Below are 27,935 nucleotides of genomic sequence, written 5' to 3'. Positions count from 1 at the left end.
TTCTGAAAAAAAAGTAAGAAAACATTTTCCAGACTCATGACGAACAGAACTCCAGCATCATCATCAGATTTAACGAGTCTCTTGTGTGGATGAAGGTTCCTATTTTCTGCAGTCATATTCAACATTATCCAGATTTGCCTGAGCAATCTCTGAATGATGTTTTCGGAGGACGTCATCATTAAGGCCCGGTCCTAGACCAGGCCTTCCACTCCCAGACAAGTCCTCCCGGTCCCAGACAAAGCCTCCCGTTGGATCAGGGCCTGATTCGTTGTCTTCTACCGCAGAAGCTCTTCTCTCAAGCTTGCATTTCCTCCTTTGTAATAAAGGTATGTGCCTGGAACATACTTTGAGTGCCATCCCTCCCTCACCATCTTGTCTGCTTTTCCAGTCGCGTCCAGTTAGGCTGTAACCGTATTTCACTCTGGAAAGTCTTTTGTGGAAGCCTTTGAAAGTTGCAAACATTGCATATGATAAACGGTATTTTATTGTTTTTTCTTGGGTTGAGACCTTAGTTATTTGTAAACACCAAAAATGATACAATGCTAGTCTCTGTGCTAAGGGCTTGCTGATTGACTTAGTATCTGTGACTCTGATGAGCCAACTACTGCCTCTGATGAGCCAGCTACTGCCTCTAATGAGCCAGCTACTGCCTCTAATGAGCCAGCTACTGCCTCTGATGAGCCAGCTACTGCCTCTGATGAGCCAGCTACTGCCTCTGATGAGCCAGCTACTGCCTCTGATGAGCCAGCTACTGCCTCTGATGAGCCAGCTACTGCCTCCTAAGCAGTGATAGATTTTAAAAAATTCTTTCCCACATCTTGGCACTAAGCAATTCCTGTTGGTCGTATGATTATGATTTGCATGTTCGAGCTGGCATTTATCTGGGTTTGAATGGGGTGTACCCTTCTTGTGGAAGGTAGAACAGCTTGAATCATAGCATTGTACCTATACGGCACATCTTCGGGTGATAGAGCTTGCAAGATCTGGAGTGACATGTGTCTTGAATTTATTTAAAGATTTCAACATTTCTTGGGATGATTGTATGTGTAAGTTCCGTTTGTGTTAGTCACAGCAGAGTCCTACTTGCAGATGCCCCAAGAATTGGATTGGCACATTTCAGGTTGCCGTTGGTTGTGGTTATGGTGCTCTGAGTTGCTAGCTGGTGCATTTTCTGGATGTGTTCCAGAGCCAAACCCAACACTGATAGCGTCGCGACCTGTACCATTGCTACCACCAACTTCAGTAGTACTAGCTTCTCTACAAGCCTTGGGAGCTCAATGAGGGTTGTTAGCACTAGCATCCCGATACCTCGTGCCTCATGTTTACAACTTTTCCTTTGTTTAAAACACTTGCCTCTGTCCTCCACAAGGTTCATTCATATGTTCTAATACCTTAGTTTGAACTCATTCCTTAAATTTTATCTTTTAAATTACATTTGAAATGATTAATGCTTCCTAATTAGCAAGCTAAAACTGATAAAGGAAATGTTACAGAAATATTTACCGACTTTCATACTTGAATTTGCCACACTTATCACTTGTTTCTCTTTTCCTGCAGGTAATGTACAATGGTCTAGATATTCTGCGGGAGGCGCAGGAGGATCCCAAGTCGTCTGTTGTATATGGCGTCGAGTGGGAGTGCTCGAGCGAGTTCGAGGCCACCCCAGACGTGGCCATCAGTTTCATCAGACCCGGTGCCTACGTGGCCTTCCAGGACTCATACCCTAGAACGGGAGGGTCTATTAAGACTGAGATCAAGACGCAGTCACAGCACGCACTCCTGCTATACAACACTGGCCCACCATCCAGGTAACTGACTTGTTGAACGTAGTTGCCATCCAGGTACTGACATGCTGAAGTACCAAGAATCGTTTTTGTTTACGTAAGATATTCTTCATATCTGCCTTAACACGATCATTTCAAGGAAGTTTAATGATGTAATGTTGTTTTAAACGGAGGAGATTAAGGGTACAAGCTATATACCGTGACTGTATAAGCTATTTATTGTAACGGAATAAACTATATACTTTGCAATCATGGAACAAGCTAGGTACTGTAATGGTGCTAGCTGGGTACTGCAATGGTGCTAGCTGGGTACTGTAATGATACAAGCTACATGCCACGTATTGTAAAGGTACAAGCTAAGTTTTAAACCAAGTTTTGCACTCCGTGATTACTCTCGTTCTTCACCTACAGGTCAGACTTTATCGCTCTGGAGATCTACGACGGCCACCTCAGACTTATCCTCGACAAAGGCAACGGAGCTGTCGGTCTAAATAGGTACATCATATATGCATCTGTTTTTGTAGTTTGTGTGTCTTTTCCACTGCTAAATGGGGCTAATTGTCATGGTAAAATGTACATATATATATATATATATATATATATATATATATATATATATATATATATATATATATATATATATATATATATATATATATATGTTTATATGACCTTGTTTATACTTATATGTTGAGCATTTGAGAGGAATTCTAAACAGTTTAAAGTTTTATTCTAATTTTTCCTTACATTTGATGTATCTATGATGGGTTTCGAAAGTTTACCTATTCTAGGAACCGGGCTCTGGGCCAGGCTTGCTTGGCCAACCAAGCTGTTACTACTGACGGCCTGCTGGCCGTCAGTAGCAGAGTAACCTTTCCTGAAGCCATATTGACGATCACAAAGTAGTGAGTGATAGTCAAGAAAACTCTGTCATTTGTCATGAGATTATTGTCTCAAGGATCTTACCATTGATTGACAGGAGTTACACTGGTCTGTAGTTGCTGATTTCTGCTCTGCTCTTCTTTTTGTGAACAGGGACTACATTTGCCTCTTTCCATAGAGAGGGCCATTTACACTGTACTAGGCAGTGCTGAAAGATGCGAGTTATAGGTGCTGCTAGCTGGTCTCTCTCTCTCTCTCTCTCTCTCTCTCTCTCTCTCTCTCTCTCTCTCTCTCTCTCTCTCTCTCTGTCTCTTTGTCTCTCTGTCTCTCTCTTTCTCTCTCTGTCACACACTCACACACACACGCATAACACCTCCTCCTCCTCCTCCTCCTCTCTCTTTGTCTCTCTCTCTCTCACGTAACACCACCACTCGCGTAACACCACTTCTCTCAGGTAACACTGCGTATCTCAGGTAACACTGTCTCTCTCAAGTAACACCACCACTCACGTAACACCACCTCTCTCTCACGTAACACCACCTCTCTCAGGTAACACTGCCTCTCTCAGGTAACACCACTACTCATGTAACACCACCTCTCTCAGGTAACACTGCCTCTCTCAGGTAACACTGCCTCTCTCAGGTAACACCACCTCTCTCACACCTAACACCACCACTCACGTAACACCTCCTCTCTCACGTAACACAACCTTTCTCAGGTAACACCACTACTCATATAACACCACCTCTCTCAGGTAACACTGCCTCTCTCAGGTAACACTGCCTCTCTCAGGTAACACTGCCTCTCTCAGGTAACACTGCCTCTAGAGAGGCAGTGTTACTCTTGCGGATAATTTGCCTTCACAATATACGTTTACAATATTGGTCACTGTGGACCCCTGGTATTATGTTTAGTGTGACATGTAAGTACAGATATATGTAGGTATAATGATTTTAGTGTTAAAGTTCACAGAGATATTTTCCTCTCTTGAAACATTTAGTACTGTTCTTAAAAAAACCCGGACAAACACACTGAACATTATTGTCTGTGTTGCTCTCTCTCTCTCTCTCTCTCTCTCTCTCTCTCTCTCTCTCTCTCTCTCTCTCTCACTCTTTTTCCCTCCCTCCCTCCCACCAACCCCTCTCCCCTCCTTCTCGAAGTCATTCCTCCTAACACTGCACAATCTCTCCCCCAGTTCTATCTACATCAGCGACGGAGTGTGGCACAAGTTAGAAGCTCACTTCCAGCCTTCGTACATGGAGCTTAGCGTCGACGACCACATAGAAGACCAACCAACTCATGTTGGCGAGAATAAGTTTTTTGACCTCTCTGGTTACCTCTTCGTCGGGGGAGTGGAGGTCAATAAGCAAGCCCGTGCTGTCAGCCAGGGTGTCAGGAATGGCGATAAGAGGTTAGTGGTGTGTACTGCTGTGATTCCTTCTTAGTTACTGAAAGTAGGAGAGTTAGGGAAAGAGTAACGTATGCACAGATTGAGATAATTACCTGGGGAACGTCTCACCACGACTGTTTTCTCTAAGTATAACACAGAATAACCTGACCCAATAACCTAAAAGTTGTGTCTTCCGTAGGATGAGCCGATCAACTGAAGAACTTCACGGTATTACCATGCTAATTCAACCTAAGTAGGCTGGATTATCAAAATATTTGCAATTATAATTTATTGTAAACGTAAATGTTTGTTTATAGGGATGATTATGTCTTCTACCAAATATTTAGAAAGTAACTGACCAAATTATAATACGTTCATAATGCCTATTTATAATTCATCTGTTATAAATACAATGACAACGTTTGTCACTACTTTGAAGATTATCTATAAGTACACAAATACATCTATAATAAAACAACGATACTTTGAAAATGTTTCAAATAAGACCCCAGACTCCAGACATCCTGTTGTTCGCTGCTTTCAGTCTAAGAAACCAAAAGTATAAGACTGTGTCTAATAGCTGATTTAATACATTAATTACCAGGAGGCAGTTCGAACCAAAAGTTACACACACAAAAAATATTAATGGCCGATAAATTAGCAGTGAGTAAGAAAATATTGGAGCCTACAAGACTAGAAAATACAACTGACTTTAAGAGAATAGATAAATTCTCGAAACTCTTCGAAGGTATTAATATTCACTTACATTGATAATCTTGTATAGGTCATAACTGTATTAAACAGAGCAGATTTGCACCTCAACCTAAATGGAGTTCAAACCTATAAACTGTCAACAATTGCAACAAACATTGCACTAAATGGAACCAAATAAATTATGATCTTAGTGAAATCTGTTGTTAAGGCAGTATGAGGAAGAAATTTAAGCTGATGTCTGGAAAGCATGAGCTCAGTGGAACTGAATATGTTCTCATGACACGCGTTGAGAAAAGTAAAGAGAAAATGTAAGCTAAGGAGAGAGAGAGAGAGAGAGAGAGAGAGAGAGAGACGGAGAGAGGGAGGAAGGGGTGGATGGAAGTTCCTTCTCCAGGTGAAGACGAGAAATAAAAAATTTTTTTTTTAAGGTTTTGAACCTTCTCCAGAACAAAATTATTGCAGGTTATAGATGCTGAAAACTTTGGGCTAAAACTCAGCCGAAACTGTCCATTAGAGTCCAAGGGAGGATAAATGCCTTGTCTGAAATTGAAAGTAACCCAAAATATTTCTCGTTTGCAAAAATATATCACGTCTAATATTTCTGTGTTCATCGAGCCATTAATCGGAATAAAGACTGTCACTTGAAATATTAATGAAGAGTGACACTTAAAACTCAGTCAAAAAAACTTGAATTGCTAGCTGGCCTAAACCCTCAGCCTCAGGCCTATGCTCTGGACCTTGATATTCATCAGTATTCCAAATGCCTTAAATAGCGTATGGAGACGCAAGAGCTATCCCAGACACAAAAAACAGAGATATCCACACTCCATAAGGTTATGACAGAGCAATTACAAAAAAAAAACAAACAAGAAAACTGTTGTCTTACAACACTGTCGTATCACGTTATCAAACCTCTGAAACAGTTTTATGAATCAACTTTATTAAGCATCCACAACTAAATTTGCCAACTCAGGGTCATGTGGATATGGAACAAGTTGCATCTCCATCTCTCAGTTACTCAACTATTATTGCGTAGTCTTGGATGCACTAGGAGTAAAACAAAAAATGTGTAAAGTACATGTACACTTAACAAAATAGTTTGAGAAACGTGATCAAAAATCAAAGCTTGAAACAGCACCAAAAATGTGGATGAGAAATGTTAAAGACTTAGTTTTATTAATACCAGACGATCTTGTCTTCAAAGATCGTAAGTATTACTCACAAGCTCAAAGTGATGGACTGGATAACTAGAACCTTCACAACAAGTGATGCCATGCCAATGAAGACGCTCATTACGTTACTTGTTCCTTCTAGATTAGAATACTGCTGAGCACGAGCAGTTACCTGGAAAGCATGAGAAATAGCAGAGAACTTTCACTACCTATATAAATTAGATGCATTTTGCTTGCACGACCCGAGAAAGGTATCCCCATATTCCGTAAGCCCAGCCTCCTCTACTTTAATGCATGCAATAGAAATAGTGGAGTGTTGTGATTAAATTCCATTAAACAAAATATAAATAATTATTGTGTATTCGTTCGCATGAATTTTTGTACGAATGTGCACTTTCTTATTATATATACACATGGATCTGTGTGTATAAATAACAAGAAAAGACACAATACCGTGACTGGAACGATACACAAATAACCCGCACATAAAAGAGAGAAGCTTACGACGATGTTTCGGTCCGACATGGACCATTGACAAAGTCACACTGACTTTGTAAATGGTCCAAGTCGGACCGAAACGTCGTCGTAAGCCTCTCTCTTTTATGTGCGGGTTATTTGTGTATCTGTGTGTATCTATATGCATGTGTTTAATTTGTGTATTTATATATGCAATTTTTTTTATATGAAAACCTGTGCACATGGGTACTTTTGTGCACGCGCAAAGATGAACATTTTGAATGAGGTTGGAAAATAATTGGTTTGGTGATAGGTAACACTTATTTTAAAAAACGAAATCATAGATCACAGCTTGTTAAAATATATATATCAGATCATTATACGCCATTTACCTCTTACTGAGAGTCAGAGGTAAATGAAAGTTTATAAATTAAAGGAGAAGAAAGAGGGGATAATGATAGAATAATAAGGTCGAAAAGATATGGTGTAGATTTAAGAATGCAGTGTATGAGTGTGCAGCAGAAGTTTGTGGATATAGGAGGGTGGGTGAAGGAGGGAAGAAGAGCGATTGGTGGAATGACGTGGTGAAGAGAGTGGTAAGGAAGAAAAAGATAGCATATGAGAGGTTTTCAGAAAGCTGAAGGGAAATGAAGGTGGGTGTGAAGGCTTACTCAGCCCTGTAACAACTTCAGACAGTATTACTCAGGCTGGCTCCTCCTCAGGAAAATTAATGAATAGAAAAAGAAATAATAATTCACAAAGATAAACTCTATTTATTAAATCAAACATAAAACAACAAAACATGAAAGGTATATCCTATTTGAAAGAAAAATGAAAAATGAAATGAATAAAATAACATTTGAACTCAACGCTAATATCTACAATGGTGTCTAGTGTTGGTGACACTGTTGTTGAAACCGTAGCCGTTGCTGATGATAAGGGGGGGGGAGGTCGCAGGTGTTGGTGACCATCCACTGGCTAGTTCTTCACAGAGAATCGCCATGATTATTATCCCGATGACAGGAAAGCAGGTTCTTTACCGCTGCAATGCTGTGGAGTTACGTCCTGCAATTTCATACAGGTGCACAGGTAGTTCAATACAAAATGGAGAAGTCTCTGGACGTTAGTCCTTCTCCTGTTCTGCTCTTTGATTGCCAGGTGACCCTCTCTGACATCCAAGCTGGAAGGACAGACAGGTTACCCACTGCTTAAATGATCACTCTCCATGGTAAGTCTGATACTTAAAAGATGTGGTGATTATTACAACAGTCAACATAGAGCAAGGCTGAAAAGACTAAGTTTATTATTGATCAAAAGTGAAGCTTTTAACCAATAAATCCACTAGAATACAAGGCAGGCATGTACTTACAGTAGTGTTGGGAGCTGTGAGTCGAGTGATTTACTGTTTGACCAGAGCCCCACACGTCACCTTTCGGGGGGGGGGGAGGAGGAAGGAAAAACGGGAGTGTGACTTACCCTACCTTAACTAGTAGCCGGGAGACAAACTATCAATTTAGGGGTTGGGGGAGAAAAGGCAGGAATATCGGGAGCTAGACTGACCCTACCTTAACAAGTAGCCGGCAATGAAACTATTGTTACTATATATTCCCTCTCTACTCCTATCTATTGAACTTTTCCCTCACATTCCCCCATACCATCAGCAACGGCTACGGTTTCAACAACAGTGTCACCAACACCAGACACCATTGTAGATATTAGTGTTGAGTTCAAATGTTATTTTATTCATTTCATTTTTTATTTTTCTTTCAAATAGGATATACCTTTCATGTTTTGTTGTTTTATGTTTGATTTAATAAATAGAGTTTATCTTTGTGAATTATTATTTCTTTTTCTATTCATTAATTTTCCTGAGGAGGAGCCAGCCTGAGTAATACTGTCTGAAGTTGTTACAGGGCTGAGTAAGCCTTCACAAGTGACGACCTTGCCAGGATTCGAACCTGGAATCTTCACAGTGGGGAATATGAAGAGTAAAAGAGAGGTTAAGAGAGTTATGAGGGAAAGTAAACGAGAGAGAGGTTCTGCTAATTTTTTCTAAGAATAAGAATAAATTTTGGAAAGAGAGCAATAACCTGAGGAAAGTCTAGGGAACAAGTGAATTTAACAGTCAAAAACACTGTGAACTATAGAAATGAGAGGTGCATTCAGGCATCTATGTAGACAATGTTATTCATTGAGGCAAAAAGGGGAATGTATCAGAATATAGTGATACTAACGCTCTTCTGTGGGTGTGAATCATGGGTTGTCATTGTTGTGGAGAGAAGGTTAAAGGCAATGAAAATATCGTGTCTGAAAGCAATGTCAATATTATGCCGAGAAACCGTTGTTTGTCTTAATTCGTGTCTCAACTGGTGTCCCAACTCGTGCCCAGGTTGTGTTTGGAGTTTGGGAAAAGATGCGGGTTTGCTAAAAGTAATATCTAGAAAGGCTGAAGAGAGGTTTTGTGTGCAGTAGGCTTGGACATCCAACAGGCGTGTTCGATAGGAGTGAAGACAAGTGGTTTTCAAGTATATATCGTAAGTAAAGTAAAACCTTTACGCTCTTGTGATCTTAATGGAAGTGTATTGTCTTCCCTCATGACCTGTGTGCCAGACACTGAACTGTCTTCCCTCATGATCTGTGTACCAGACACTGTATTGTCTTCCCTCATGACCTGTGTACCTGACACTGTATTGTCTTCCCTCATGACCTGTGTACCAGACACTGTATTGTCTTCCCTCATGACTTGTGTACCTGACACTATTGTCTTCCCTCATGACTTGTGTGCCTGACACTGTATTGTCTTCCCTCATGACCTGTGTACCTGACACTGTATTGTCTTCCCTCATGACCTGTGTACCAGACACTGTATTGTCTTCCCTCATGACTTGTGTACCTGCCACTATTGTCTTCCCTCATGACCTGTGTACCTGACACTGTATTGTCTTCCCTCATGACCTGTGTACCTGACACTGTATTGTCTTCCCTCATGACCTGTGTACCTGACACTGTATTGTCTTCCCTCATGACCTGTGTACCTGACACTGTATTGTCTTCCCTCATGACCTGTGTACCTGACACTGTATTGTCTTCCCTCATGACCTGTGTACCAGACACTGTATTGTCTTCCCTCATGACCTGTGTACCAGACACTGTATTGTCTTCCCTCATGACCTGTGTACCAGACACTGTATAGTCTTCCCTCATGACCTGTGTACCTGACACTGTATAGTCTTCCCTCATGACCTGTGTACCAGACACTGTATAGTCTTCCCTCATGACCTGTGTACCAGACACTGTATTGTCTTCCCTCATGACCTGTGTACCAGACACTGTATTGTCTTCCCTCATGAATTGTGTACCAGACACTGTATAGTCTTCCCTCATGACCTGTGTACCTGACACTGAACTGTCTTCCCTCATGACCTGTGTACCAGACACTGTATAGTCTTCCCTCATGACCTGTGTACCTGACACTGTATTGTCTTCCCTCATGACCTGTGTACCAGACACTGTATTGTCTTCCCTCATGACCTGTGTACCTGACACTGTATAGTCTTCCCTCATGACCTGTGTACCAGACACTGTATAGTCTTCCCTCATGACCTGTGTACCAGACACTGTATAGTCTTCCCTCATGACCTGTGTACCACACACTGTATAGTCTTCCCTCATGACCTGTGTACCACACACTGTATAGTCTTCCCTCATGACCTGTGTTCCAGACACTGTATAGTCTTCCCTCATGACCTGTGTACCTGACACTGAACTGTCTTCCCTCATGACCTGTGTACCAGACACTGTATAGTCTTCCCTCATGACCTGTGTACCAGACACTGTATAGTCTTCCCTCATGACCTGTGTACCAGACACTGTATAGTCTTCCCTCATGACCTGTGTACCAGACACTGTATAGTCTTCCCTCATGACCTGTGTACCAGACACTGTATAGTCTTCCCTCATGACCTGTGTACCAGACACTGTATAGTCTTCCCTCATGACCTGTGTACCAGACACTGTATACTCTTCCCTCATTACCTGTGTACCAGACACTGTATAGTCTTCCCTCATGACCTGTGTACCAGACACTGTATAGTCTTCCCTCATGACCTGTGTACCAGACACTGTATAGTCTTCCCTCATGACCTGTGTACCTGACACTGTATTGTCTTCCCTCATGACCTGTGTACCAGACACTGTATTGTGACTTTTTTAGTCTTGAGCACTTTCAAGAGAGATGCAGATAAAGGCTAAAAAGTCACAGTATCGTGGATGTAACAGGTCACACAAAAGGTCACTTAGGTTAACAACCTTTCTTCTCTTGTTCACTTGCACTCTTACTTGTACCACAATTACTAATTCTTCCACTACTAGTACTACCACCATTATTACTACTACGACTAATACTACTACTGTTACCTCAATCACTACTACTACTACCACCGCCATCACTACTACTACTATTACTACTACTACAACTACTGCTACCACCATCACTACCACTACTACTACTACTACTACCACAATCACTACTACTACTACTACTACCACAATCACTACTAGTACCACAATTACTACTACTACTACTACTACCACCACCATCACTACTACTGCTACTATTCCTACCACAATCATTACTACTACCATCATAGCTATTACTACTACTGCAACTACCACAATCACTACTACTACTACTACTACCACCATCACTACTACTACTACCACCATCACTGCTACTAATACTACTTTTCACTACTGCTATCACCACAATCACTACTATTACCACAATCACTACTATCAACCATTACAACCATTACAACCACTACTACTACAATTACTACCACCACAACCACTACTACTACTACCACAACAACCACTACTACTACTACTACTACAACCACAACCACTACTACTACTACTACAACCACAACCACTACTACTACTACTACCACCACAATCACTACTATTACTACCACCATTACAACCACCACTACTACTACTACTGCTACCACCACAACCACTACTACTACTAATACTACCACCACAACCACTACTACTACTACCACAACAACCACTACTACTACTACTACTACTACTACTACTACTACTACAACCACAATCACAACTACTACTACTACTACTACTACTACTACAACCACAACTACTACCACTACTACTACTACTACCACCACAATCACTACTACTACTACTACTACTTCTACTACCATTACAACAACTACTACTACTACTGCTACTACAACCACAACCACTACTTCTACTACTACTACTACCACCACAACCACTACTACTACCACCACAACCACTACTACTACTACTACAACCACAACCACTACGACTACTACCACAATCACTACTACTACCACCACAATCACTACTACTGCTACCATTACAACCACTACTACTACTACTGGTACCACCACAACCACTACTACTACTACTACCACCACAACCACTACTACTACAACCACAACCAATACTACTACTACTACTAACACCACCACAATCACTACTAATACTACTGTTACTACCATTACAACCACTACGACTACTTCTACCACAACAATCACTACTACTACTACCATTACAAACATTACTACTACTACTGTTACCACCACAACCACTACTACTACTACTGCCACAACAACCACTACTACTACTACCATTACAACCACTACTACAACTACTCCTACCAACGCAACCACTACTACTACTACTACCACCACAACTACTACTACTACTACTACTACTACTACCACCACAATCACTACTACTTCTGCTACTACCACCACAACCACTACTACTACTACTACTACTACTACTACTACTACTACTACTAATACTACTGCTACCACCACAACCACTACTACTACTACTACTACCACCACAACCATTACTACTACAACCACCACAATCACTACTACTACTACTACTACCATTACAACCACTACTACTACTACTGCTTTTACCACAACCACTGCTAATACCACCACAACAACTACTACTAATACTACTACCACCACAACCACTACTACTACTACTACTACCACAACAATCACTACTCCTACTACTACTATTACTACTACCATTATAACCACTACTACTACTGCTGCTACCACCACAACCACTGCTACTATTACTACCACCACAACTACTACTACTATTACTACTACCACCACAACTACTACTACTACTACTACTACTACTACTACTACCACCACAACCACTGTTACTACTACTACCACCACAACTACTACTACTACCACCACAACCACTACTACTACTACTACTACCACAACTACTACGACTACTACTACTACCACCTCAACTACTACTACTACTACTACCATTACAACCACTACTACTACTACTGCTACAACCACAACCACAACTACTACTACTATCACCACAACCACTACTACTACTACTACTACTACTACCACCACAACTACTACTACTACTACTACTGCCATTACAACCACTACTACTACTACTGCTACCACCACAACCACTACTACTACTACTACCACCAAAACTACTACTACTACTACCACCACAATCACTACTACTACTACTACTACTACTACCATTACAACCACCACTACTACTACTACAACCACAACCACTACTTCTACTACTACTACCACCACAATCACTGCTACTACTACTACTGTTACCATTACAACCACTACTACTACTGCTGCTACCACCACAACCACTACTACTACTACTGCCACCACAACCACTACTACTACTACCACCACCACTATCACTACTACTATTACTACTACTACCATTACAACTACTATTACTACTACTACCACCACCACAACCACTCCTACTACTACTACCACCACAATCACTACAACTATTACTACTAATACTGCTACGATTACAACCACTACTACTACTACTGCTACCACCACAACCAATACTACTACTACTACCACCACAACTACTGCTACTACTAATATTACTACTACTACTACTACCATTACAACCACTACTACTACTACTGCTACCACTTCAACCACTACTACTATTACTACCACCCCAACTACTACTACTACCACCACAACTACTACTACTACTACTACTACCACCACAACCACTGCTACTACTACTACCACCACAACTACTACTACTACTACTACTACTACTACTACTACTACTACTACTACTACCACCACAACCATTACTACTACTACTACCACCACAACTACTACTACTACTACTACTACCACCACAACTACTACTACTACTACTACTACTACTATCATTACAGCCACTACTACTACTACTGCTACCACCACAACCACTACTACTACTACTATCACCACAACCAATACTACTACTACTACTACTACTACTACTACTACTACTACCACTACCACCACAACTACTACTGCTACTACTACTACTACTACTACTACTACTACTACCATTACAACCACTGCTACTACTATTGCTACCACCACAACCACTACAACTACTACTACTATCACCACAACCACCACTACTACTACTACTACTACAACCACAACCACTACTATTAATACTACAACCACAACCACTACTACTACTACTGCCACCACAATCACTACTACTACTACTAAAACCACAACCACTACTACTAATACTACCACCACAATCACTACTACTACTACTACTACCGTTACAACCACTACTGCTACTACTGCTACCACCACAACCACTACTACTGCTACTACAACCAAAACCACTGCTACTACTACTACTACTACTACCACCACAATCACTACTACTACTACCACCACAACCACTACTACTACTTCTACTACTACTACTACTACAACCACAACCACTACTACAACTACCACAACCACTACTACTACTACTACTACTACTACTACTACTACAACCACAACCACTACTACTACTACTACTACTACTACTACTACTACCACAACCACTACTACTACTACTACTACTACTACTACTACTACTACTACTACTACTTCTACTACTACTACAACCACAACCACTACTACTACCACCACAACCACTACTACTACTACTACTACTAGAACAACCACAACCACTACTACTACTACTACTACTACTAGTACTACTACCACCACAATCACTACTACTACTATCACCACAACCACTACTACTACTACTACTTCTACTACTACTACTTCAACCACAACCACTACTACTACTACCACCACAATCACTACTACTACTACCACCACAACCACTACTACTACTACTACTACTACTACTACTACTACTACAACCACAACCACTACTACTACTACCACCACAATCACTACTACTACTACTACTACAACCACAACCACTATTACTACTGCAGCCACAACCACTACTACTACTACTACCACCACAACCACTACTACTACTTCTACTACTACAACCACAACCACTACTACTACTACTACCACCACAACCACTACTTCTACTACTACAACCACAACCACTATTACTACTGCAGCTACAACCACTATTACTACTGCAGCCACAACCACTGCTACTACTAATACTACAATCACAACCACTACTACTACTACTACTACCACCACAACCACTACTACTACTATACTACCACCACATCTACTACTACCACCACAACTACTACTACCACCACAACCACTACTACTACTACTACTACAACCACAACCACTACTACTACTACTAATACTACTACTACCACCACCACAACCACTACTACTACTACTACTACAACCATAACCACTACTACTACTATTACCACCACAACCACTACTACTACTACTACCACCACAACTACTACTACCACCACAACCACTACTACTACTATACTACCACCACATCTACTACTACCACCACAACCACTACTGCCACCACAACCACTACTGCCACCACAACCACTACTACCACCACAACCACTACTACCACCACAACCACTACTACCACCACAACCACTACTACCACCACAACCACTACTACCACCACAACCACTACTACCACCACAACCACTACTACCACCACAACCACTACTACCACCACAACCACTACTACCACCACAACCACTACTACCACCACAACCACTACTACCACCACAACCACTACTGCCACCACAACCACTACTGCCACCACAACCACTACTACCACCACAACCACTACTACTACTACTACCACCACAACTACTACTACCACCACAACCACTACTACCACCACAACCACTACTGCCACCACAACCACTACTACCACCACAACCACTACTACCACCACAACCACTACTACCACCACAACCACTACTGCCACCACAACCACTACTACCACCACAACCACTACTACCACCACAACCACTACTACCACCACAACCACTACTACCACCACAACCACTACTACCACCACAACCACTACTACCACCACAACCACTACTACCACCACAACCACTACTACCACCACAACCACTACTGCCACCACAACCACTACTACCACCACAACTACTACTACCACCACAACCACTACTGCCACCACAACCACTACTGCCACCACAACCACTACTACCACCACAACTACTACTACCACCACAACTACTACTACCACCACAACCACTACTGCCACCACAACCACTACTACCACCACAACTACTACTACCACCACAACCACTACTACCACCACAACCACTACTACCACCACAACCACTACTACCACCACAACCACTACTACCACCACAACTACTACTACCACCACAACCACTACTGCCACCACAACCACTACTACCACCACAACTACTACTACCACCACAACTACTACTACCACCACAACTACTACTGCCACCACAACCACTACTGCCACCACAACCACTACTACCACCACAACTACTACTACCACCACAACCACTACTACCACCACAACCACTACTACCACCACAACCACTACTACCACCACAACCACTACTACCACCACAACCACTACTACCACCACAACCACTACTGCCACCACAACCACTACTACCACCACAACTACTACTACCACCACAACCACTACTGCCACCACAACCACTACTGCCACCACAACCACTACTACCACCACAACTACTACTACCACCACAACTACTACTACCACCACAACCACTACTGCCACCACAACCACTACTGCCACCACAACCACTACTACCACCACAACCACTACTGCCACCACAACCACTACTACCACCACAACCACTACTGCCACCACAACCACTACTGCCACCACAACCACTACTACCACCACAACTACTACTACCACCACAACTACTACTACCACCACAACCACTACTGCCACCACAACCACTACTACCACCACAACTACTACTACCACCATAACTACTACTACCACCACAACCACTACTGCCACCACAACTACTACTACCACCACAACCACTACTGCCACCACAACCACTACTACCACCACAACTACTACTACCACCACAACTACTACTACCACCACAACTACTACTGCCACCACAACCACTACTACCACCACAACCACTACTGCCACCACAACCACTACTACCACCACAACTACTACTACCACCACAACCACTACTGCCACCACAACCACTACTACCACCACAACTACTACTACCACCACAACTACTACTACCACCACAACCACTACTGCCACCACAACCACTACTACCACCACAACTACTACTACCACCACAACCACTACTACCACCACAACCACTACTACCACCACAACTACTACTACCACCACAACTACTACTACCACCACAACCACTACTACCACCACAACCACTACTACCACCACAACTACTACTACCACCACAACTACTACTACCACCACAACCACTACTGCCACCACAACCACTACTACCACCACAACTACTACTACCACCACAACTACTACTACCACCACAACCACTACTGCCACCACAACCACTACTACCACCACAACCACTACTACCACCACAACCACTACTACCACCACAACCACTACTACCACCACAACCACTACTACCACCACAACCACTACTACCACCACAACCACTACTACCACCACAACCACTACTACCACCACAACCACTACTACCACCACAACTACTACTGCCACCACAACCACTACTACCACCACAACTACTACTACCACCACAACTACTACTACCACCACAACTACTGCCACCACAACCACTACTACCACCACAACCACTACTACCACCACAACCACTACTACCACCACAACCACTACTACCACCACAACCACTACTACCACCACAACCACTACTACCACCACAACTACTACTGCCACCACAACCACTACTACCACCACAACTACTACTACCACCACAACCACTACTACCACCACAACCACTACTACCACCACAACCACTACTACCACCCCAACCACTACTACCACCACAACCACTACTACCACCACAACCACTACTACCACCACAACCACTACTACCACCACAACCACTACTACCACCACAACCACTACTACCACCACAACCACTACTACCACCACAACCACTACTACCACCACAACCACTACTACCACCACAACCACTACTACCACCACAACCACTACTACCACCACAACCACTACTACCACCACAACTACTACTGCCACCACAACCACTACTACCACCACAACTACTACTACCACCACAACTACTACTGCCACCACAACCACTACTACCACCACAACCACTACTACCACCACAACCACTACTACCACCACAACCACTACTACCACCACAACCACTACTACCACCACAACCACTACTACCACCACAACCACTATTACCACCACAACCACTACTACCACCACAACCACTACTACCACCACAACCACTACTACCAACACAACCACTACTACCACCACAACCACTACTACCACCACAACCACTACTACCACCACAACCACTACTACCACCACAACCACTACTACCACCACAACCACTACTACCAACACAACCACTACTACCACCACAACCACTACTACCACCACAACTACTACTGCCACCACAACCACTACTACCACCACAACTACTACTACCACCACAACTACTACTGCCACCACAACCACTACTACCACCACAACCACTACTACCACCACAACCACTACTACCACCACAACCACTACTACCACCACAACCACTACTACCACCACAACCACTACTACCACCACAACCACTACTACCACCACAACTACTACTGCCACCACAACCACTACTACCACCACAACTACTACTACCACCACAACTACTACTACCACCACAACCACTACTGCCACCACAACCACTACTACCACCACAACCACTACTACCACCACAACCACTACTACCACCACAACCACTACTACCACCACAACCACTACTACCACCACAACCACTACTACCACCACAACTACTACTGCCACCACAACCACTACTACCATAACAACTACTACTACCACCACAACCACTACTACCACCACAACCACTACTACCACCACAACCACTACTACCACCACAACCACTACTACCACCACAACCACTACTACCACCACAACCACTACTACCACCACAACCACTACTACCACCACAACCACTACTACCACCACAACCACTACTACTCCCCTCACTTCTACTCTAACATTACTACTACCAATTGTTTTACCTTCACTGCTGCAGATACTCTCTCATTACTAAGACCTCATGCTGCTGCTGCTGCTGCTGCTGCTGCTGCTGCTGCAGTCGCTGCTGCAGATACTCTCTCATTACTAAGACCTCATGCTGCTGCTGCTGCTGCTGCTGCTGCTGCTGCTGCTGCTGCTGCTGCTGCTGCTGCTGCTGCTGCTGCTGCTGCTGCTGCTGCTGCTGCTGCTGCTGCTGCTGCTGCTGCTGCTGCTGCTGCTGCTGCTGCTGCTGCAGTCGCTGCTGCTGCTGCAGTCGCCGCTGCCGCCGCCGCCGCCATCCCCCCCCCCCCGTTCTGTCTTCTCACCTTCTCTTCCTTTATCTCGTCCATATTTAAATTGATGGAAGCAAACATCATCCTAGAGGAACTCTAGTACCACTATATTCCTGGACAAGTAAGATGTAGCCATTACCTGTTGTCTATTATGGGATGATGTTGTCTATTATGGGATGATGTTGTCTATCATGGGATGATGTTGTCTATCATGGGATGATGTTGTCTGTCATGGGATGATGTTGTCTATCATGGGATGATGTTGTCTATTATGGGATGATGTTGTCTATTATGGGATGATGTTGTCTATCATGGGATGATGTTGTCTGTCCTGGGCTGCTGCTGTCTGTCCTGGGCTGCTGTTGTCTGTCCAGGGCTGCTGTTGTCTGTCCTGGGCTGCTGTTGTCTGTCCTGGGCTGCTGTTGTCTATCATGGGATGATGTTGTCTGTCCTGGGCTGCTGTTGTCTGTCCAGGGCTGCTGTTGTCTGTCCTGGGCTGCTGTTGTCTGTCCTGGGCTGCTGTTGTCTATCATGGGATGATGTTGTCTGTCCTGGGCTGCTGTTGTCTGTCCAGGGCTGCTGTTGTCTGTCCTGGGCTGCTGTTGTCTGTCCTGGGCTGCTGTTGTCTGTCCTGGGCTGCTGTTGTCTGTCCTGGGCTGCTGTTGTCTGTCCTGGGTTGCTGCTGTCTGTCCTGGGCTGCTGTTGTCTGTCCTGGGCTGCTGTTGTCTGTCCTGGGCTGCCGTTGTCTGTCCTGGGCTGCTGTTGTCTGTCCTGGGCTGCTGTTGTCTGTCCTGGGCTGCTGTTGTCTGTCCTGGGTTGCTGCTGTCTGTCCTGGGCTGCTGTTGTCTGTCCAGGGCTGCTGTTGTCTGTCCTGGGCTGCCGTTGTCTGTCCTGGGCTGCTGTTGTCTGTCCTGGGTTGCTGTTGTCTGTCCTGGGTTGCTGTTGTTTGTCCTGGGTTGCTGTTGTCTGTCCTGGGCTGCTGTTGTTTGTCCTGGGTTGCTGCTGTCTGTCCTGGGCTGCTGTTGTCTGTCCTGGGCTGCTGCTGTCTGTCCTGGACTGCTGTTGTCTGTCCTGGGCTGCTGTTGTCTGTCCTGGGCTGCTGTTGTCTGTCCTGGGCTGCTGTTGTCTGTCCTGGGTTGCTGTTGTCTCTCCTGGGTTGCTGCTGTCTGTCCTGGGCTGCTGTTGTCTGTCTTGGGCTGCTGTTGTCTGTCCTGGGCTGCTGCTGTCTATCCTGGGCTGCTGCTGTCTATCCTGCGCAGCTGCTGTCTGTCCTGGGCTGCTGTTGTCTGTTCTGGGCTGCTGTTGTCTGTCCTGGGCTGCTGCTGTTTATTCTGGGCTGCTGCTATCTATCCTGGGCTGCTGCTGTCTGTCATGGGTTGCTGAGTCTGTTCTTGGCTGCTGTTGTCTGTCCTGGGCTGCTGCTGTCTATCCTGGGCTGCTCTTGTCTGTCCTGGGCTGCTGCTGTCTGTCCTGGGCTGCTTTTGTGTCCTTTGCTGCTGTTATCTGTAATTGGCTGCTGTTGTCTGTCCTGAGCTGCTGTTGTCTATCCTGGGCTGCTGTTGTCTGTCCTGGACTGCTGTTGTCTGTCCTGGGCTTCTGTTGTCTGTCCTGGGCTGCTGCTGTCTATCCTGGGCTGCTGTTGTGTCCTTTGCTGCTGTTGTCTGTAATTGGCTGCTGTTGTCTGTCCTGGGCTGCTGCTGTCTATCCTGTGCTGCTGTTGTCTGTCCTGGACTGCTGTTGTCTGTCCTGGGCTGCTGTTGTCTGTGCTGGGCTGCTGCTGTCTATCCTGGGCTGCTGTTGTCTGTCCTAGGCTGCTGTTGTCTGTTCTTGGCTGCTGTTGTCTGTCCTGGGCTGCTGTTTTCTGTCCTTGGCTGCTGTTGTCTGTCCTGGGCTGCTGTTGTCTGTCCTTGGCTGCTGTTGTCTGTCCTGGGCTGCTGCTGTCTATTATGGGCTGCTGTTGTCTGTCCTAGGCTGCTGTTATCTGTCCTGGGCTGCTGTTGTCTGTCCAGGGCTGCTGTTGTCTGTCCTGGGCTGCTGTTGTCTGTAATTGGCTGTTATTGTCTGTTCTGGGTTGCTGCTATCTCTACTGGGCTGCTATTGTTTGTCCTAGGCTGCTGTTGTCTGTCCTGGTCTGCTGTTGTCTGTTCTGGGCTGCTGCTGTCTATCCTGGGGTGCTGTTGTCTGTCCTAGGCTGCTGTTGTCTGTCCTGTGCTGCTGTTGTCTGTCCAGGGCTGCTGTTGTCTGTCCTGGGCTGCTGCTGTCTGTAAATGGCTGCTATTGTCTGTTCTGGGTTGCTGCTGTCTATCCTGGGCTGATATTGTCTGTCCTAGGCTGCTGTTGTCTGTCCTGGGCTGCTGCTGTCTATCATAGGCTGCTCTTGTCTGTCCTGGGCTGCTGTTGTCTATCCAGGGCTGCTGTTGTCTGTCCAGGGCTGCTGTTGTCTATCCAGGGCTGCTGTTGTCTGTCCAGGGCTGCTGTTGTCAGTCCTGGGCTGCTGCTGTCTATCATAGGCTGCTGTTGTCTGTCCTGGGCTGCTGTTGTCTGTCCAGGGCTGCTGTTGTCTGTCCAAGACTGCTGTTGTCTATCCAGGGCTGCTGTTGTCTGTCCAGGGCTGCTGTTGTCTGTCCTGGGCTGCTGTTGTCTGTCCTGGGGTGCTGTTGTCTGTTCTGGGCTGCTGCTGTCTATCCTGGGTTGCTGTTGTCTCTCCTGTCCTGCTGGTGTCTGTCCAAGACTGCTGTTGTCTATCCAGGGCTGCTGTTGTCTGTCCAGGGCTGCTGTTGTCTGTCCAGGGCTGCTGTTGTCTGTCCTGGGGTGCTGTTGTCTGTTCTGGGCTGCTGTTGTCTGTCCTGGGCTGTTGTTGTATATTCTGGGCTGCTGTTGTCTGTCCTGGGCTGCTGTTTCTATCCTTGGCTGTTGTTGTCTATCCTGGGCTGCTGTTGTCTGTCCTGGGCTGCTGTTGTATATCCTGGGCTGCTGTTGTCTGTCCTGGGCTGCTGTTGTCTATCCTGGGCTGCTGTTGTCTATCCCGGGTTGCTGTTGTATGTCCTAGGTTGCTGTTGTCTATCATAGGCTGCTGTTGTCTATCCTGGGCTGCTGTTGTCTATCCTGGGCTGCTGTTGTCTATCCTGGGCTGCTGTTTTCTATCTTGGGCTTCTATTGTATGTCCTGGGCTGCTGTTGTCTATCCTGGGCTTCTATTATCTATCCTGGGCTGCTATTATCTATCCTGGGCTGCTGTTGTCTGTCTTGGGCTGCTGTTGTCTGTCCTGGGCTGCTGTTGTCTGTCTTGGGCTGCTGTTGTCTGTCCTGGGCTGCTGTTGTCTGCCCCGGGCTGCTGTTGTCTGTCCTGGGTTGCTGTTGTCTCTCCTGGGCTGCTGTTGTCTGTCCTGGGCTGCTGTTGTCTGTCCTGGGCTGCTGTTGTCTGTCCTGGGCTGCTGTTGTCTGTCCTGGGCTGCTGTTGTCTGTCCTGCGCTGCTGTTGTCTGTCCTGGGCTGCTGCTGTCTGTCTTGGTCTGCTGTCAGATTCAAAGTTTACATGGTGAGAAGTTTGTTTATATCGTAAATCTTGTTTCAGCTTCATTAAAGTTCTCCCTCCTTTTCCCTTTGATTTCATTAAATCTAGCGCGTGTGTTATGTTGGTGGTGTAGTATGGTAATGTAGTTAGTTCTCCCTTTAACCACCACTCTTCCCCTCACAACTAAACTTTACCTCCGTAGTCTTCGTCAAGCTTTTGTTAATTTAGTTATTGCTTGTTTCAGGACCCAGTGTTACTGCTTTTGTCAGGACCCAGTGTTATTGTTTGTGTCAGGACCCAGTGTTACTGTTTGTGTCAGGACCCAGTGTTATTGTTTGTGTCATGACCCAGTGTTACTGTTTGTGTCAGGACCCAGTGTTATTGTTTGTGTCAGGACCCAGTGTTATTGTTTGTGTCAGTACCCAGTGTTACTGTTTGTGTCAGGACCCAGTGTTATTGTTTGTGTCAGGACCCAGTGTTATTGTTTGTGTCAGGACCCAGTGTTATTGTTTGTGTCAGGACCTATTGTTACTACTTGTGTCAGGACCCAGTGTTGCTGATAAATTAGGCACATGTGCAATACTTGGGTATCATTATTGAGGAAACGATTCGCCACACAGTGACTTCATCAGTCCAATACAAAGGAGAATGCTGAAGAACAGGAGGAGTTTGAGGTAATTAGTCCCTCAGCCTTGAGTCGATATAATCAGTCCATCAGTCTTGAAAAGAATACAGCAACATCTTGGGATCTTAATATAGGGAATTCTTCACTTGCCTAACCTGTACGTATGACCTACTTCCACATTTGGATTTGAATGTGATACCACGTACGATTGCTGCACCTCTCCTGCCTACAGTATATAAGCTACTTCTTCGCACATATGCTGAATTCTTTTCAAGACTGATGTACTGATTACATTGACTCAAGGCTGAAGGACTGATTACCTCAAGCTCCTCCTGATCTTCACCATTCTCCTTTGTATTGGACTGATGAAGCCACTGTGTGGCGAAACGTTTCCTCAATAAAGACATCCAAGTGTTGCACATGTATCTAATTTATCAACTTGTCGGTTCTCGGAACCATTTATCTACAACCCAGTGGTACTGTTCGTGTCAGGAGCCAGTGTTACTGTTTGTGTCAGGAGCCAGTGTTACTGTTTGTGTCAGGAGCCAGTGTTACTGTTTGTGTCAGGACCCAGTGTTAGTGTTTGTGTCAGGACTCACTGTTGATGCTTGTGTCAGGAGCCAGTATTACTGCTTGTGTCAGGACTCACTGTTGATGCTTGTGTCAGGAGCCAGTGTTACTGTTTGTGTCAGGACCCAGTGTTACTGTTTGTGTCAGGGCTCACTGTTGATGCTTGTGTCAGGAGCCAGTGTTACTGCTTGTAACAATAATAATAATAATAATAATAATAATAATAATAATAATATCTTTATTTACTACAAGTACATGTACAAGGTATACAGTCCTAGCTGACAACAATCACATACTACTGTATAGAAACTCCCTTGTTATGCTCCGCATTTCGGGCAAATTAAGTCAGTGTCCCAGGATGCGACCCACACCAGTCGAATAACACCCAGGTACCCATTTTACTGATGGGGAACATAGACAACAGGTGGAAAGAAACACGTCCAATGTTTCTACTCTGGCTGGGAATCGAACCCAGGCCCTCGCCGTGTGAAGCGAGAGCGTTAGCCACCAGCGTTAGCCAGGAGCCAGTGTTACTGTTTGTATCAGGACTCACTGTTGATGCTTGTATAACAAACTTACTCTAAGCATTGACAAAACCTACTTCATTCAGTTTGGTAACAGAGCTACAGATGTCTCTCTTAACATAATGATAAACGGATCACCTATCACAAAACTCAGAGGGAAAATTCTTAGGAATCCACCTTGATAATAGACTCAAATTTCAAACACACATACAACAAATTTTCAAAAAAATTTCCAAGACCGTAGGCATACTATCGAAGATACGGTACTATGTTCCACAGTCAGCCCTCCTGGCCCTATATCACTCGCTTATTTACCCCTATCTCACCTATGGAATTTGTGCATGGGGCTCAACAACAATAAACCATCCCAGACCATTAATTACCCAACAAAAGGCTGCAGTCAGAATGATAACAAATTCCCACTACAGGCAGAATACTCCACCAATATTCAAAACTCTAAACCTACTCACCATACAAAACATCCATACATTTTACTGCGCCTACTACATACATAGAACACTTAACTCTGATATTAACCCTCCCCTCAAACATCTCCTTACCAACCTCAACAGAACACATGACCATAACACAAGACACAGATCACTCTTTGATGTTCCCTGTGTCCATCTCACGCTATGCAAAAAATCAATGCACATAAAAGGCCCTAAAATCTGGAATTCATTACCTGTGAATATAAAAGAAACACTGTTTATAAATTCAAGTCTCTTCTCAAAAATCACTTACTCACCTACAAGTAAATAAATACTGAATAATTGTATCTCATAAATTGTATCTCATAAATGTTTCTCATTATTGTATCTCATAAATGTCTAACCTGTGACCCAATCAAACTTTGTTATTTTTTAATTACATTACCTAACAGAATACTCCATTCTATTGAATGTTCAGCAACACAGTAAATGACCATATGACCTGTCTTTGTAATACTCATTTGTGCTAAATTGTTATCTGTTTACAATAATGTTTTTACCACTGAATATATCATTACTTAGTTAATCTTAAGTTAAACCAACCATACCCCGGCCGGGATTGAACCCGTGGTCAGAGAGTCTATGGTGTAGAAATATACCTAGCTGAACGAATCTTATTGTGGCTAGCTGGTCTAGTGGCTAACGCGACGGGCTGGAGTTTTGAGACTCTCTCACCGCGGGTTCAATCCCGGGTATGGTTTGTTTACAATCGTGTCATTACGATTTCGTGAGTCAGTAATCTTAAGTTAATTTTAAGCCTGCCCATAATGCTCTGCATACAAGGGGCTTTGGCATGTTACACTTTAATAACTGTATTCCTTTGTACTTCTCTCTATCATGTTCAAATAAATAAATAAATAAATAAATAAATAAATAAATAAATATAAGGAGCCATTGTTACTGTTTGTGTCAGGACTCACTGTTGATGCTTGTGTCAGGAGCCAGTGCTACTGTTTGTGTCAGGACCCAAGAGCCATTGTTACTGTTTGTGTCAGGACCCAGTGTTACTCTTCGTGTCAGGACTCACTGTTGATGCTTGTGTCAGGAGCCAGTGCTACTGTTTGTGTCAGGACCCAGTGTTACTGTTCGTGTCAGGACTCACTGTTGATGCTTGTGTCAGGAGCCAGTGCTACTGTTTGTGTCAGGACCCAGTGTTACTGTTTGTGTCAGGACTCACTGTTGATGCTTGTGTCAGGAGCCAGTGCTACTCTTTGTGTCAGGACCCAGTGTTACTGTTTGTGTCAGGAGCCAGTGTTACTGTTTGTGTCAGGACTCACTGTTGATGCTTGTGTCAGGAGCCAGTGCTACTGTTTGTGTCAGGAGCCAGTGTTACTGTTTGTGTCAGGACTCACTGTTGATGCTTGTGTCAGGAGCCAGTGTTACTGTTTGTGTCAGGACTCACTGTTGATGCTTGTGTCAGGAGCCAGTGTTACTGTTTGTGTCAGGACTCACTGTTGATGCTTGTGTCAGGAGCCAGTGTTACTGTTTGTGTCAGGACCCAGTGTTACTGTTCGTGTCAGGACTCACTGTTGATGCTTGTGTCAGGAGCCAGTGCTACTGTTTGTGTCAGGACCCAGTGTTACTGTTTGTGTCAGGAGCCAGTGTTACTGTTTGTGTCAGGACTCACTGTTGATGCTTGTGTCAGGAGCCAGTGCTACTGTTTGTGTCAGGACCCAGTGTTACTGTTCGTGTCAGGACTCACTGTTGATGCTTGTGTCAGGAGCCAGTGCTACTGTTTGTGTCAGGACCCAGTGTTACTGTTTGTGTCAGGACTCACTGTTGATGCTTGTGTCAGGAGCCAGTGTTACTGTTTGTGTCAGGACTCACTGTTGATGCTTGTGTCAGGAGCCAGTGTTACTGTTTGTGTCAGGACCCAGTGTTACTGTTCGTGTCAGGACTCACTGTTGATGCTTGTGTCAGGAGCCAGTGCTACTGTTTGTGTCAGGACCCAGTGTTACTGTTTGTGTCAGGACTCACTGTTGATGCTTGTGTCAGGAGCCAGTGCTACTCTTTGTGTCAGGACCCAGTGTTACTGTTTGTGTCAGGAGCCAGTGTTACTGTTTGTGTCAGGACTCACTGTTGATGCTTGTATCAGGAGCCAGTGTTACTGCTTGTGTCAGGAGCCAGTGTTACTGTTTGTGTCAGGACTCACTGTTGATGCTTGTGTCAGGAGCCAGTGTTACTGTTTGTGTCAGGAGCCAGTGTTACTGTTTGTGTCAGGACCCAGTGTTACTGTTCGTGTCAGGACTCACTGTTGATGCTTGTGTCAGGAGCCAGTGCTACTGTTTGTGTCAGGACCCAGTGTTACTGTTTGTGTCAGGACTCACTGTTGATGCTTGTGTCAGGAGCCAGTGTTACTGTTTGTGTCAGGACTCACTGTTGATGCTTGTGTCAGGAGCCAGTGTTACTGTTTGTGTCAGGACCCAGTGTTACTGTTCGTGTCAGGACTCACTGTTGATGCTTGTGTCAGGAGCCAGTGCTACTGTTTGTGTCAGGACCCACTACTACCACTACTACTACTACTGCTACCACCACAACCACTACTACTACTACTACTATCACCACAACCATTACTGCTACTACTACTACCACTACCACCACAACCACTACTGCTACTACTACTACTACTACTACTACTACTACTACTACTACTACTATTGCTACCACCACAACCAGTACTACTACTACTACTATCACCACAACCACAACTACTACTACTACTACTACAACCACAACCACTACTATTAATACTACAACCACAACCACTACTACTACTACTGCCACCACAATCACTACTACTACTACTAAAACCACAACCACTACTACTAATACTACCACCACAATCACTAC

At 44.4% G+C, this 27,935-nt stretch overlaps 1 protein-coding gene across 1 annotated transcript in view; it reads left to right on the top strand.

The window, feature by feature from the left end:
* The window catches only part of LOC128689813 (chondroitin sulfate proteoglycan 4), a 375,987-nt gene that overhangs the window by 226,606 nt on the left and 121,446 nt on the right, over nucleotides 1-27,935 (top strand). The window contains exons 5-7 of the mRNA XM_053778303.2: nucleotides 1,558-1,808; nucleotides 2,196-2,279; nucleotides 3,862-4,077. Of these exons, the coding sequence (XP_053634278.1) occupies nucleotides 1,558-1,808; nucleotides 2,196-2,279; nucleotides 3,862-4,077 (551 nt within the window). The remainder of the gene's footprint in view (nucleotides 1-1,557; nucleotides 1,809-2,195; nucleotides 2,280-3,861; nucleotides 4,078-27,935) is intronic.

Source organism: Cherax quadricarinatus, chromosome 22, assembly GCF_038502225.1.
Source record: "Cherax quadricarinatus isolate ZL_2023a chromosome 22, ASM3850222v1, whole genome shotgun sequence".
NCBI lineage: Eukaryota > Metazoa > Arthropoda > Malacostraca > Decapoda > Parastacidae > Cherax > Cherax quadricarinatus.
This window is presented reverse-complemented; position numbering and strand designations above follow the sequence as displayed.